General features: G+C 46.6%; 1 protein-coding gene across 4 annotated transcripts in view; it reads left to right on the top strand.

The window, feature by feature from the left end:
• Window positions 1–15,101, top strand: part of ahi1 (Abelson helper integration site 1) — a 284,978-nt gene that overhangs the window by 265,105 nt on the left and 4,772 nt on the right. For 3 of the 4 annotated variants that reach the window (XM_041188744.1, XM_041188742.1, XM_041188743.1), the window contains 3 exons: window positions 496–658; window positions 783–880; window positions 13,110–13,189. In XM_041188744.1, coding sequence (XP_041044678.1) covers window positions 496–658; window positions 783–880; window positions 13,110–13,189 — 341 coding nt within the window. Of the gene's footprint in view, window positions 1–495; window positions 659–782; window positions 881–13,109; window positions 13,190–15,101 lie in introns of those variants that run through there. The other variant, XR_005943129.1, reaches the window with a different exon arrangement.

Raw genomic sequence — 15,101 nt, 5'->3', positions numbered from 1 at the left:
GTTTGATCAGTAACAGTGGAAAATGACGACATCTGTTCCAGCATATTACAACAGTTTTTTTTTCTCTATAGTGTTTTTAAATTTGAAAATATGGTTTATCAATTAAAATGTCTGTGGCATTGTCTAAGAACATTTAGTAGAAAAATGCAGGTTGGTTTTATGCTCAAGAGTTTTGGCATTAAAATTCTCAACATGTGCAGGTGAAGCTACAATCTTTGTTTAATAAGATCATTAATACAACAGCAGCTGTTGTAAACTAATCTTAGCAGTGTTGAATGGTTTAACCATCTCTTGAATCCCACAGTCCTTTATCTCATAACTCCTGCTACGTTCCCACCACCTCTGATCCCATCATCAAAACCCTTAGACAGCCTCAAGTCTTACCATACTGCAGCTTTGGTTTCAGCTGCCCTGCTGCAGGAGGAAGTTAGTCTTAGGGGTTTCTCTCTGTGGCATAGTTGTGATAAAACTGTGGCGGTCTTATCTCTCCTTTAGGTCGTAGCTCTTTATGACTACACAGCGAATCGATCAGATGAGCTAACCATCCAGCGTTATGACATTATCCAAGTGCTGTACAAAGATAATGCGAGCTGGTGGTTTGGTCGCCTAGCCAATGGAAAACAGGGCTACTTTCCTGCAAATTATGTGGCTAATGAAAGTAAGTTGGCTTTCACCCTTCCTCCTTTATTAATATGTCTGTAGCAGATAACATAAGATTTTTTTCCTACTCACTTTTAAAAAGAGGAACTTAATTATACTGTAAATATGTGTAATTTTAACAGGAAGACCCGAAGAAATAGAGCCGCATCAACAAGTCATCAATCCTGTGTTTGTACATGAAGATGAAGAGGCAGAAGTGAAATCCCCAACCCCTACCCAGGTAGAAACTGTAGTTGAAATAGAGAGATTTAGACAGAGAAATTTTGGAATACAGAAACAAAATACTGCAGATGCTGGAAATCTGAAATACCTAACATTTCAGGTAGCATCAGTGATGGTGTTTTATCATGGAAACTTAAGAGGTATAACAGTTTTCAAGTTAGGGAAATGGCGAAGGGGAGAGAAAAACAAGAGGGGTGACCTGTGATAGTGTGTAAGTTAGGAGATTAAATGATAAAAAGAATGCTGGTACAAGGCAAAAGGTGGTGCTAATGTGACAAGTAAAGAATCAAAAGATGCTAACAACAGAATCATTACCAGCACCAGCTGTCTGAAAAAAATAGGAGCACTAGCTACGATCTGAGAATTAATTCTCCATCCCAGTCCCACTCTGACCTAGGCACTGTTCCAATGAAGCTCAACGGAAGCTTGAGGAATGACACCTCATCTTTCGATTACGCACTTGACAGCCTACTGGCTGTATATCATACCAATTCAGCAATTTCAGATCATAACCACTGAATTATCCGTTCTTTACTGTTGTTTCAGACTTTCTCCATTGCCTAGAATTCTGTGTGCTGGAATTAGTGCAGAAACACTTTGTTTTGAACAGCTTAAAGAACAGGCAGGCCAAAGTTGTTGTTTGAAAATATGATGTACACCTGGTTCCGGATAATTGCAGGACTGTTTGTCAACCATTAAGGGATGAAATCTCTATCTCATTATTACAAGGCCAAGGATATCAGAGGGCAGCCCCAGGACAGTGACCTCCTACATTAGGGCCAGGATTTTCCAGTCGTCGGGCGGGCTTGGCGGAAACGGGCAGTCATCATATTTTTAAATAACAACTTTGGCCTGCCTGTTCTTTAAGCGGTTCAAAGCAAATTTTTTCTTCACTAATTCCAGCACAAAAAATTTCAGACAGTCCGACCGCCGCCTGTGATCGGCTCCACACTGCGATTTCACACGGGCAGGCCAATTAAAGCCCGCCCTGCGTGGATCGCAAGCGGTAACCGTACTACCTGTGCGGGCAGGGGAGAATGGAAAATTGGGTCTAGCACGCAGTTTGCACATGCACGCGAAAAAGCACTTCAATCGCCCTGAGGCACGGAGCTGCCTCAGGTAGATTGAAGGGCTATTTTTAAAAAAAATGAAGACAATAAAAAGTTTATGAAATGTACCCTCATGTGACTGTGACTGTGACTGTGTCACATGAGGTGGGGCATGTTTTTATTTTCAAAAGAAAGTTTTTATTTAATTAGCTTTAGGAAACCTCATCCCGCTCGTGGATGAGGTTTCCTAAAAAACGTAAAGGCCACCAACCGTTAGGTTGGACAAGCAGCGTAAAATTCAACTCAATTACCTTATTAATGGCCTTAATAGACCTTTCAATTATCGGCAGGCGCACAGCCGACTCTGGCGCACGCTCGCCGAACAAAATATCGTGCAAGTTCACGATGATGTCGGGCAGCACATCCAATATCATCGCACGTCATTTTACATTCCGGCGTGTTGAGCGGGTGTCCACATACCGAATGTAAAATTCTGCCCCAAGGAATTGCTGCTTCTCCACCTCAGTCGAGACCTAACACAGTTATTAGAAACTGATATACCAAATGAGATGAGGTGAATTGGCCTTCAGACAGGCGCCACGCAAGATGGGGTTCACAGCCAGAACACCAAAGCAAAGGAAGATCGTTATTTTCAATCATCATTCAGTCCTCATCTGTGGGCCATTAGGTGGAAGTAACGGAGGCCCTGGGTGATTCCTGTTCCCAATGGTAAGCAATCATTAGATTTTCCAGTAGTTATACTGAGGTCACACTCACCAGTGTCCTCTAGTGTTGCTCCCACAATGTTCAATGAAGTCAGCATCGGGTAAGCATAACCTCAGAGTGACTGCTATGATTTATGACCTGAGGAATTTTGGGCAAATTTCATTTAAAAGTAGCTTTAGGCTGAGTGTATTTGCACTTTGTGATGCAGACACAGTTGAGTAAGGCAGAGCAAGGATGCTGACACTGAGTAAGTCAACGTCATCCAACATTAGCTTCACTTCACACTGATAGGGTCTCCTGCTTTTCTGCAGTCTCCTTGGAAACGGGCCAAATGGAAACAGGAAATAATAGAAGATTTGATCTTTTTAGTAATAGAGATAGATGGCTAGATTTAAAAAAAACATACAATTTATAGAACTGATTCCCAATTGGACACCCATGTTAAGGAGCAGAGCTCCCCAGGAAGTTGTACATAGAATCTTAGAGGTCTACAGCACAGAAAAAGGCACTTCGGCCCATCGAGTCTGCGCAGGTCAAACAAGTACCTAACTATTCTAGTCCAATTTTCCAGCTCTAGGCCCATAGCCTTGTATGCCATGGCATCGCAAGTGTACATCCAAATACTTCTTAAATGTTATGAGGGTTTCTGCCTCTACCACCCTTTCAGGCAGTGAGTTCCAGATTCCCACCACCCTCTGGATGAAAATATTCTTCCTCACATCCCTTCTAAACCTCCTGCCCTTATCTTACATCTATGCTCCCCTGGTTATTGATCCCTCCACCAAGGGGAAAAGTTTTTTCCTGTCTACCCTATCTATGCCCCTCATAATTTTATACACCTCAATGATGTCCCCCTCAATCTCCTCTTCTCCTGGGGAAATAACCCCAGTCTATCCAATCTCTCCTCATAACTAAAACTCTCCAGCCCAGGCAACATCCTGGTAACTCTCCTCTGCACTTTCTCTAGTGAAATCCTTCCTATAATACTTCTGAACCCCCTCATTTCCACCCATTAATCTAGATGGAAAATCAATGTCTGCAAGTCCACAATTTTCTGACCAGCACTCCCTATAAACATTGCTCCTCATCAAAACTGCTCTTATATTTGTTTATTTTTTTTGTTTTCAGTGGTGTTGACATGTTAATGAGGATCTTCCACATAAGTGAAAGAATATCTGAAACAATTTGTCAAAACTAGAATAATCTGGATATCCAGGAATTGAAAGATTCACTTAATGTTCATGTTGCTTTAAAATTCTGGAACTTCCTTGTTCTACACCACTCAACATTGGTGCTCTTTGGGTAATCAAACAATAATTTCTATTTTTTCACTCTTATGGATATAAAATGAATTAGAAAAAGTGCATTTCTAAGTTTATTTTGGCTTTTTATGACTTTCAATCTTCAAATAATATTCTGTTAATGTGTTGCAGTAGTATGGCTGCTGTACATGGCAAGCTTGACATTATAAAATAGTTAAGTATTAGGCAGCCGGTGCTAATCACATCTAAATGTGAATACAGTAGTACTCATTTCTGTTTTAACCATTTGGAGTTGTATCTTTAGGTTCCAAGTCTAAAGCTACTGCAAATGTCCATGTAGCATTTTTGATGTCCTAACCTTTCAGTAGTGACATATTTTTGTTTAATTGCTTCCCCCATTTCTAAACAAAAGCCCTCATAATTTTGAACACCTTTATTCAATCAAATTCCTGACAGGTCTCGGTGAGTCTGCCCCACTTACCTCTCCTCTGGGCCAACAGTGCTGCTCCTGGTGTTGGGCCTACTGCAGTCCCAGCTGTGGCCACCCCTTTCAGTGATGCTGCTGGGACTGACAAGCTGCCAGTCATCTGATCGACCAGAAGCTCCTGGAGGAAGGATCTTCATCTTCAAAGACCGAGGAACCCCAATGTCAGGCAGGTCCCACATGATTCCTCAATCAAGAAGACAGGTGGACAACTAAGCTGTGAAGATCATTGTTAAGGCCATCACTAGAAATGGGCTGGCTAATTTGCCTTCTAATTGTTGTCTCACCCCTTTGGCAACACATCCAAGGCTGAATTTAACGGCAGCTGCAGTGGCCCCTTCCACCAGCCAGTAAGCTACTGGAAACCCTGCCGCGGCCACTTACAGAAGCCCTGATTAAATCCCGATCGGGCTCTTACCTGCCTGACGTTGGGGTTCCTCAGCCTTTGAAGATGAAGGTCCTTCCTCCAGGAGCTTCTGGTCGATCAGATAACTGGTAGCTTGTCAGTCCCAGCAGCATCACTGAAAGGGGTGGCCACAGCTGGGACTGCAGTAGGCCCAGCACCAGGAGCAGCACTGTTGGCCCACAGGAGAGGTAAGTGGGGCAGACTTACCGAGACCTGTCAGGCATTTGATTGAATAAAGGTGTTCAAAATTATGAGGGCTTTTGTTGGAGTAAATAAGGAGAAAGCAGAAGGGTCGTTAACCAAGGAGATAAATTTAAAGCAATTGGAAGAAAAGCCAGAGGCAAGATGAGGAGAAATGTTTTTATTCATTGAGTTGTTATGATCTGAAATGCACTATCTGAAAGGGTGTTGCAAGCCAAATCAGTAATAACTTTCAAAAGGGAATTAGATGAATATTTGCAGGAGAAAAAATTTCAGAGCTCTAGGAAAAGGGCAGGGGAGTGGGACTAACTGGTAGCTATTGCAGAGGTCATATATGATGGAATAATTGGCATTCTCCTGTGCTGTATCATTCTATGATTCTATGGAGATGGGGGGGACAATATGGCGAGAAGGCCAAAATTTGGTTTCATGTCAGCGTGAAAGCAGAATGGGATCATCCGATAGTGTTCGCCATGGCAGAACACCAATCCCGCTGGAGTCCAGCGTAAACCCACATTGCATCCCACTAATGGGTTGCAAAGTAAGGCCCAACCAGAATCGCCCCAGCACACCAGATTTACCGTTGCGCCAGCAGGAAAGCACGACAGCCTAGAAGATGTCTGGACAAGTGTGACATGCAGAAGTCAGGACTTACAGTTAGGGCCTTGCACAGATTGGGAACATCCAAGGAAAAGAAGGTGCTGGAGCCCTACAGCTATCAGACCCTGGAGGAACATGTGCATCGCATGCTGGGCAGATTCTCATGGACATGGCTCTGCTGTGAAGCAGCTCTCAGAAGGTGGGAGGTCTCTGTTGATGTCTCGGGTCTGCTTTGGAACGTCACGGTCTTGGCCATGGGCTGCTGCGGATGATCGGCGAGGTGGGGGAGAGGAAGGTCCAGCTTTGAGTGGGAAAGGAAGGTGTACGGGGTGGGGGGGTTGCGAGAAGAGGGTCTGGGTTTGACTGGGAGAGGAAAGTGTACGGGGGAGGGGGGTGAGGTTGGGGGCAGGGAAACAAAGGTGTAAGGCGGGTTGAGGTTGGGAGGGGGGAATACAGGGGAGGAGGGTTTAACGGGGGAGAATGTGGCAACTGGGGAGGTAGGTATAAGTGGGGAGAACGGTATAAGGGAAGGAGTTTGGAGGGAGGAAGGAATCAAGGGGGGCGGGAAGGAGTTTGGAGGGGGAAAGGGGTGCAAGGGGGAGAAAGAAGTCCAGGGGAAGGAAGGAGTCCAGGGAAAGAAGGAGTTCAAAGGGGAAAGGGGAGTAATGGTGGAGGAAGGAGTATGGGGTGGGGGGGGTTGTCCAGGTGAATGTGCAAGGGAGGGGTATGTGGAGTTAATGACTGCATCATGGAGAGTGAACTGAGGTTGAGTGTGGTAGGAGGGAATGGTGAGTATGAGAGGGGGGCAGAGTGAGCTGGAAGGGTGATTGTCAAGTGCAGTTGGTGGGGACTAGTAGGCAGAAACAGACTCTGGGAGTGGGAAGGAGGAGGTCAGGGAGGTCAGTGTGGATGGGGGTGGGATTCTTAGGAAGGTAGGGAACGTGCACGTTCACCTGCACATCCTGGAAAGAAAAGGGTTCTGGTTGGTAGATGATATACGAACAGGAGCAGGCCATTCAGCTCCTCGAGCCTGACAGTGGGGAGGTGGAAGGTGATGCCTGATGGGGTCAACAATGATGGGGGAAAGAACATCGGTGACTGGGGAGGGGAGAGGACGGGGAAGCTGAGCAGAAACTTGACCACCACCATGTTTTTCAAATCAAATGTGAGCGGAGCCTCGTGTTGGACAACACAGGTGCTGCATGGGAGTGTGATCAGTGGATGAGCAAAGATGCAGGTCAGCTCAGATGGACAACTGAAAGAGAACCACAGCAGGCAGCATGGAAAATGCTTGGGACGTTGAGTTAAGTGTATGGAGGAAGACTCCACACAAGGCTCCGAAAGGCTCTGCCTTTCACGCACTTCTCCCTCTAGAATCACTGTGGTCCGGCTGCATGCAGCTGAACTGCTAATTGGGGAGTGGGGGGGAGGACTCGCGATGCCGGTAAATTAAGCTAAATGACACCATTACACGTTATTCAGTGAAGGTGAATATATCTTCAGATTGTAATGTAACAAAATTGCTCATCCGTGCAACCACTTGTAAGAAATTCTTAACTTTTTTAGGCCTACTACTTCTTCTGGGTGCTGCCCTGACATCCACAGGAGGGGTGGAGACAGCTTGTGCAGTGGTTGGCCCTGTTGCCTCTGATGACTTCGGCATGTCTCCTCTGGAGAGCTGAGACCTTAAGGACCCTTACTTTCTTTGGCTGTCCTCCAGTGGGCCAGCTGCTCCCTCTGTGGTGACAGAGGGCGAGGTTGAAGGGGTCACGGGTAAAGGGGACTTGGAGAGGATAGCTTCTGAGATTTCTGAGTAGATGACCCAGGGGTGTCCAGCTGCCACTCCTCTCCCATCGGGTGCCTGATGGCCCCAGCCTGAGTCCTTGAGGCGAAGGAGCACCTAGAAAGACGCCAAGATGTCCCATTTCTCCCTCATGTTGCCACTGCAGGAATTCACCCATGGCTACCGCAATGGAGTGCAAGTCTGTGCGCATCTCTGCATTCTGCTGGACCAGGGTCTCCATCCCTCCATCCCTCCCATGGAGACCTCCATGCGCGCACATGTGGGCACCACTTCATCAGAAAGCAGGCTGACGCACTCCTCCGACTCTTGTGCCACTCTGTGTGATGTTCCTATACCTTCTGCTGACGCTCCAGGATGAGTTGGAAGGCCAAATTCAGAGGCTCGTCACCTGACTCAGACCACATAGATGCTTCTTCCCCAGCAGTCTCTGTGTGCCGGGGAGCTCGGCTGAACCTGCCTCCTTCTGCTGTAGACGTATGCCTGTGCGGTGATCACCAGATTGTGAATGTGGGCCTGCTCTAGATTTAGGTCCCACTGAGATGTGTGTCTCTGCGCTGGTGGAGGGTGTGGGTAAGTGCTGTGACAGGGTCTTCCAGGCTGTTTATTTCCAGCTTTTCAATGGAGTAGGTGTCCTCTTGACTGGAGGTGAGGATCTGAGTGGAGCTGAGGGACTGGCTGGCTGAGGGTGCCGGTCCCTTGGCAGAGCTCCCTGTGAACCAAAGTAGAGATAATTAGTGCATGGTAGCAGAGTCAAAAGCAGGAGAGAGATCACTCACATTTTCACTGAGGGATGATGTGGCGCAGGATCCTCACATGGATGTTCACCGCCAACCTCACCATCGCTGCAGGCACAGTCCACTTCCTCACCAGTCAGCGCGATGGAATGCTCTTCAAGTGAATGTGGGGCCTATTGTGTGCTTCTCCACCTCCGGATGGGACCTCTCCCTGCTGATGTGAGCAGGCTTCTCCTGCATGAAAACAAATGGAGTGAGTGTAAGCAGGATGCATGGTCTGTGTGGAATATTTTTGTGGTGAGCGGAGCTATGGAGGAGATAAGGACACGAGCTCCAGAGAATATGAGCATGATGGAGATGTAAGGGTGTGTAAGAGAGCTTTTGGTGGTGTCCCTTGGGGTGTGAGATCCCTATCGATGTGTGATGGGTTTGGGAGTGTATGAGCCGAGAGCAATGAGATGATTGACATACCCTGCCAGAACAGATGAGGGTGTTTGTCCTCTTCCTGCACTGGATGGCTGACCTCCTCTGTGCTCCAGTGGCACTGACCACCACTGCCACTGCTTCCCAGGCCCGATTGGTGACTCTGATGGACCTCCTGCAGCCAGAATGAGAGTAGAGATGTTAGCAGCTGCCTTCCACTGCATCCAGCAGGCACCCCAGAGAGCTGTCACTAAATTTGGGGGCTGCCGTCTTCTTTGCTTTTGGGGCCATCTGTTGCCTGGAGCAGTCGTGGCCTGAAGATTTGATATAGGCATGCACTCTGATGCACTTTAAATCTGGCGCCAAAATTAAGGAAGCGCTGAGGTCATAGTGGGTCTGAGCCTGCCCACCAGCGATCTGGCATGCTCCCTGTGAATGCATAATTAATGAGGCAGGGAACGGGACGATATGGCGTGAAAAACCACCATTGTTTTTCATCCTTTTTCCCGCCTGCCACTGCACTTTGTGCAAATCTGGGACGATTCCACCTTATGAAGCCACACTGCCACCTTTTCAGATCTTTATGGGCAGAGTTTTTCGTCCCGAAGGCAGGTGTGTGCCAGACCCGAACAGGAGTGAAATAGTGCGCGATGACATTATCACGCACTCTCGCAATCTTTCGGCCGGCAGGCGTGTGCGAGAGGCAGCAGTGCGCTCGCTGACAATTAAGAGGCCTATTAAGGCTCCTAAACAAGTAATTCATTTGTATTGTTCGTTCCTCGCTCAACTGCTCGGTTGGCGGGCGGGCGAATAGGCCAGGCGGCCTTTGCATTTTATCCGAAATCTCATCCAAGGGCAGGATGAAGTTTCCAACGGTTACTAAAAAAGCAATAAAAAATTTTTTAACATGTCCCTCTTCATGTGATTGAGTCACTTGTGGGGACATGTTTATATCATTTGTAAAATGCTTATTTTTCATTTTAAAATTCTTCAGCTCCTTGAGGCAGCTCTGTGCCTTCAGGGAGCTTTCAGTGTGCGCTCCCCCCGCCGTGCATGCACAGATTTCAGTGCTCGCACTCCTCCTACCCCCCAACCCTGGCAGCACTGAGGCCCATAGCGCGCCTTTCACGCTGGCTGGCCGTTAATTGACCAGCGAGCATGAAATTGCGGTCGGAGCCCAATCGCGGGTGCTGGTGTGTCTCGCAGGCATTCCCGGGCCAGCCCTGAGCGCCTGCACGACGTGGGGAAAATCCTACCCTGTGTGTTCTGTACTCCTTTATGTAACTGATTTCCTTTCCTACATAAAACCTTTCTTTATATTAGATGTTATTCCCAAATGAACAGTCAGACTGATAACCTGCTCCCAGGACTTATACAGTGTCTTTCTTGAGCAGTAAGAAGTGTCTGAATGGCATATGCTAATTTAGTTCTTGATTTTTTTTTCTTCTGTCCTTCCCATTGGGAACTCTTGCCTTACCTCCCTACTTCCCTTGATTGCTTATTTATACTAAGATCTGTGAGTACTAGGGAAGGTGGTGTCACTGGACTAATGTTCCAGAGACCCAAGGTAATGCTCTGGGGACCCGGGTTCAAATCCCACCACAGCAGATAGTGAAATTTGAATCCAATAAAAATCTGGAATTAAAAGTCTGAAGATGACCACAAAACCCATCTGGTTCACTAATGTCCTTACCTGGTCTGGCCTACATGTGACTGCAGACCCACAGCAATGTCGTTGACACTTAAATGCCCTCTGAACAAGGGTAATTAGGGATAGGCAATGAATGCTGGCCGAGTAAAGAAAAAAGTGCAAATATTACCTGCATTGTTTTGCTGTTCAATGCGGAAAATTCTAATTTCTTACATATCATTTGTGCTAACATATAACACTAATTTGAATGTTTTCTTATTCTTTCCTGGGATGTGGGCATCACTGACAAGGCGATTATTGCCCATCTCTATTTGCTCCTGAGAAGGTGTTGGTGAGCTTCCCTGAACCATTGTACTCCCCGTGGTTCAGGTACACTCACAGAGCAGTTATGGAAGCAGTTTCAGCATCTCAACCCAGCGACAGTGAAGGAACTGTGATATATTCCAAGTTAGGTTGGTGTGTGACTTGGAGGGGAATTTTCAAGTAGCGGCATCCCCATACACTTGCTGTCCTTGTTTTTTTTTAAGAGGAAGAGGTCACTAGTTTGAAAGCTGCAACCAAAAGAACCTTGACAAGTTACTGCAGTGCATATTATAGATGATGCACCTGCAGTTGAGGGAGTAAATATTAAGGTGGTGGATGGGGTGCGAATCAAGCAAGCTGCTTTGCCTGGATGGTATTGAGCTTCTTGAGTGTTGTGGCAGCTGTACTCACCAAAGCAAGTGGAGAATATTCCATCACACTTTGCACTTGTATCTTGCAGATAGGGAACAGTCTTTGGGGAGTTGGGAGTCAGAAGGTCGTATAATGTCCAGCAGCCCATTTAAGGGTGAAATACACGGTTAAAACCAAGTCACATTTTGCCAATTGTAGTAGGACCTTCCCTGCTGTCAGGGAAGATCTATAGAGACATGCCACACTGAATGTGCATTTCTGGCTTACCATAGGTAGGATTTACAGGCCAAGTTGCCTGCATTCAAATACAGAGTGGAGATGTTATCCATGTGCCACAAAACGTAAAGGCTGCTTGGCCTTTTTGCCTGCCCACCAACTGTAAGGTTGGATGGATAGCGTAAAGTTGACATTAATTACTTCATTAATGGCCTCAATAGGCCTATCAATTATCAGCGAGTGCACAGCCGACTCTGGCACACGCCCGCCAAAAGAATCATTGCAAGACAGCGCGATGACGTGGGTTGCACGCCCAACGCCATCACGCATCTTTTTACATGCCGGCATATCGGGCCCACCCCCACACACCAACTGAAAAATCCTGGCCTATAAGTAGCTTATACTTAATATGCTTGAAAGTATCTTTTGTGATCAGTTTTGGAAATGTTTTTGCACATTAGATGCAAACTGTTGAAAAATGTACACATAGATTTTAGTCACTTTATAGCTTTCCGGTCTAAACGTGACTTCAGCAATTTCAGATTGTAGCATCTTCCCCCATTTGGCTTCCTTTTGTTTTGCTGGCTTTGGTTTTTCTCTCTTGTTTGTTTGTTTTTCTTCCTTTATTTCTTTTTCTGGCTTTCAGGTGGTAGCTGTTCATGGTTCTATCATTCACATCTCTTGACACATATTTTGAGTTGGATTTTACAGTCCCCTGCCAGAGGATTTGAAGGTCAGGGGCAAGTAAAATCCAGCAGGTGGCCTTCTCGCCACCTACCAGCCTGCTCTTGAGCTGCCTGAAATTTTAGGGGGACAGTGGAGGCGTTGCACAACCCACCCACCCTTGGACCTATTGAGGCCTCTAAGTGGCCAATTAATGGGAGAGACCCACATGTGGGAAGCCACATGTTTAGGTTTAGTTGCATGGACTGGTGCCAGGCAAGGGAGTCCTCCTTTGCGGGCATCCTGGGGCCATCAGATGTATCCCCAACTCAGGTTCATCCCCCCTGCTTCACCCTCCCCAAGGCCTCCTGAACCCAGCTTCCCAGCCCATTCACCCTCCCTCGCTGAGACCCCAGAGTTAGCTGGCTTCCTCAGCGTGGTGGAACTGCCAGTCATTACAGCACTGGCCAGCATTCCCATGATGCTCTAAGTTGGGAATTCCTCCCAAGAAAGGGGCAAAATTCTCACCTTAAAGCGATTAGCTCCGCTCTCAGCATTAAATTGCTGTGGAGCAACTGTTAGGACTGTGGGCCTGACATTTTAGCTGGGGAATGGGGACCACGGTGCCCCCCTAAAATTACTCTCTTTGGCCTTGCACCATCAACCCTTTTCTTCTTTTTCCCACCCTTCCTGCTTTCACTTGTTTGAAACCTACTACAACTCTAACTTTTCCCAGTTCTGATGAAAGGTCATCGACCTGGAACTTTAACTTTGTTTCTCTCCACAAATACTGCCAGACCTACTGTGTGTTTCTAGCTTTTATCACACCTAAATTTTAGATTATTTTTCAGAAATAAAATGTCCTGAATTATGTAGAAAAGAAATGACAGTACAAAAATGTACAGCATCATGGGCCGTTTATTTCTGTTATTCACATCAGCAGTGGAAATAAAATAAATCTTACCAATTTTGGTCTGTGTACAGAAATACTATTCCAGTCATTAAAAAGTTAATAAGATCTACACACACGCATTAGAATATGGCCCCCGGTGTATTTAGCAGCTCTCCATACTATTTTGGTTTTACCTCACTATGTAAAGTGGTATCTCCTGTATCATGGGAATGGTAGGAGGCCTCTATTTTTCCTGTTAGTCTATAGATTGTAACCACACATGAGTAGATAGATCAGGGCAGACAGGTTTAACTTTTTCAAACAAGCTGCTTACATTCCAAGTACAGGAAGCCTGTGGCTTTGCATATGTGCCGAGACAAAGCAGCATGAGTACCCCTCCCCTTCATTTCTTACATCTTACGCTCATTTTGTCTCCTACAGATGTCAGCAGTCATCAGCAAGTCAGGGGAACTCAAGTCAATCTCTGAGCATGACACAGATACAGAATCACCTGTGAAACTGTAAGTAACACCAGTTCAAATCAACACACATCAAATCTTAGAGCTTTCAGTTTTACTAAGAAATGTAGACAGTGTTTCCTTGAAGTATTTCAAAATTAGAAGAATGTAGTTTTTTTTTATTCATTCTCAGGATGCGGGTGTCACTGGCTGGGCCAGCATTTATTGCCCATCCCTAATTGCCCTTGGTGGTGCACTGCCTTCTTGAACCACTGCAGTTCATGTGTAGGAAGGGAGTTCCAAGATTTTGACCCAGTGACAGTGAAGGAACGGCGATATATTTCCAAAGTCAGGATGGTGAGTGACTTGGAGGGGAACTTCCAGGTGGTGGTGTTCCCATCTATCTGCTGCCCTTGTCATGGATTTGGAAGATGCTGTCTAAAGAGCCTTGCTGAATTCGTGCAGTGCATCTTGTAGATAGCATACACTGCTGCTACTGTGCGTCAGTGGTGGAGGGAGTGAATGTTTGTGGATGTAGTGCCAATCAAGCAGGCTGCTTTGTCCTGGACGGTGTCAAGCTTCTTGAGTGTTGTGGGAGCTGCACTCAGCCAGGCAAGTGGGGAGTATTCCATCACACTCCTGACTTGTGACTTGTGACTTGTGCCTTGTAGATGGTGGACAGGCTTTGGGAAGTCAGGAGGTGAGTTACTCATCGCAAGATTCCCAGCCTCTGACCTGCTCTTGAGTCACAGTATTTATATGGCAAACCCCGTTCAGGTTCTGGTCAATGGTAGCCCCAAGGATGTTGATGGTGGGGGATTCAGTGATGGTAATGCCATTGAATGTCAAGGGTCGATGGTTAGATTCTCTCTTGTTGGAGATGGTCATTGCCTGACACTTGTATGGCGTGAATGTTACTTGCCACTTGTCAGCCCCAGCCTGGATATTGTCCAGGTCTTGCTGCATTTGGACATGGACTGCTTCAGTATCTGAGGAATCGTGAATGCTGCTGAACATTGTGCAATCATCAGCAAACAGCTCCACTTCTGACCTTATGATGGAAAGATGATCATTGACGAAGCAGCTGAAGATGGCTGGGCCGAGGACATTACCCTGAGGAACTCCTGCAGTGATGTCCTGGAGCTGAGATGATTCACCTGCAACAATCACAACCATCTTCCTTTGTGCTAGGTATGACTCCAATCAGCGGAGAGCTTTCCCCCTTATTCCCATTGACTCCAGGTTTGCTAGGGCTCCTTGATGTCACACTCAGTCAAATGCGGCCTTGATGTCAAGGGCAGTCACTCTCACCTCAGGTGTTCAGCTCTTTTATCCACATTTGAACCAAAGCTGTAATGAGATTAGGAGCTGAGTGGCCCTGGCAGAACACAAACTGGACGTCAGTGAGCTGGTTATTGCTAAGCAAGTGCCGCTTGGTAGCACTGTTGATGACCCCTTCCATTACTTTACTGATGATGGAGAGTAGACTGATGGGATGGTAATTGGCTGGGTTGGATTTGTCCTGCTTTTTGTATACAGGACATACGTGGGCAATTTTCCACATAGACAGGTAGATGCTAGTGTTGTATCTGTACTGGAACAGCTTGGCTAGGGGCACAGCAAGTTCTGGAGCACTAGTCTCCAGTACTATTGCAGGAATATTGTCAGGGTCCATCGCCTTTGCTGTATCCAGTGTCTTCAGCCGTTTCTTCATATCACTTGGAGTGAATCGAATTGGCTGAAGACTGGTATATGTAATGCTGGGCACCTCCAGAGGAGGCAGAGATGGATCATCCGCTCGGCACTTCTGGCTGAAGATTGTAGCAAATGCTTTAGCCTTATCTTTTGCTCTGATGTGCTGGTCTCTCCCATCATTGAGGATGGGGATATTTGTGGAGTCTCCTCCTCCAGTGAGTTGTTTAATTGTCCTCCACCATTCACGACTGGATGTGGCAGGACTGCAGTGCTTAGATCT

Source organism: Carcharodon carcharias, chromosome 5 (genome assembly GCF_017639515.1).
Source record: "Carcharodon carcharias isolate sCarCar2 chromosome 5, sCarCar2.pri, whole genome shotgun sequence".
In the NCBI taxonomy this organism is placed as follows: Eukaryota; Metazoa; Chordata; class Chondrichthyes; order Lamniformes; family Lamnidae; genus Carcharodon; species Carcharodon carcharias.
This window is presented reverse-complemented; position numbering and strand designations above follow the sequence as displayed.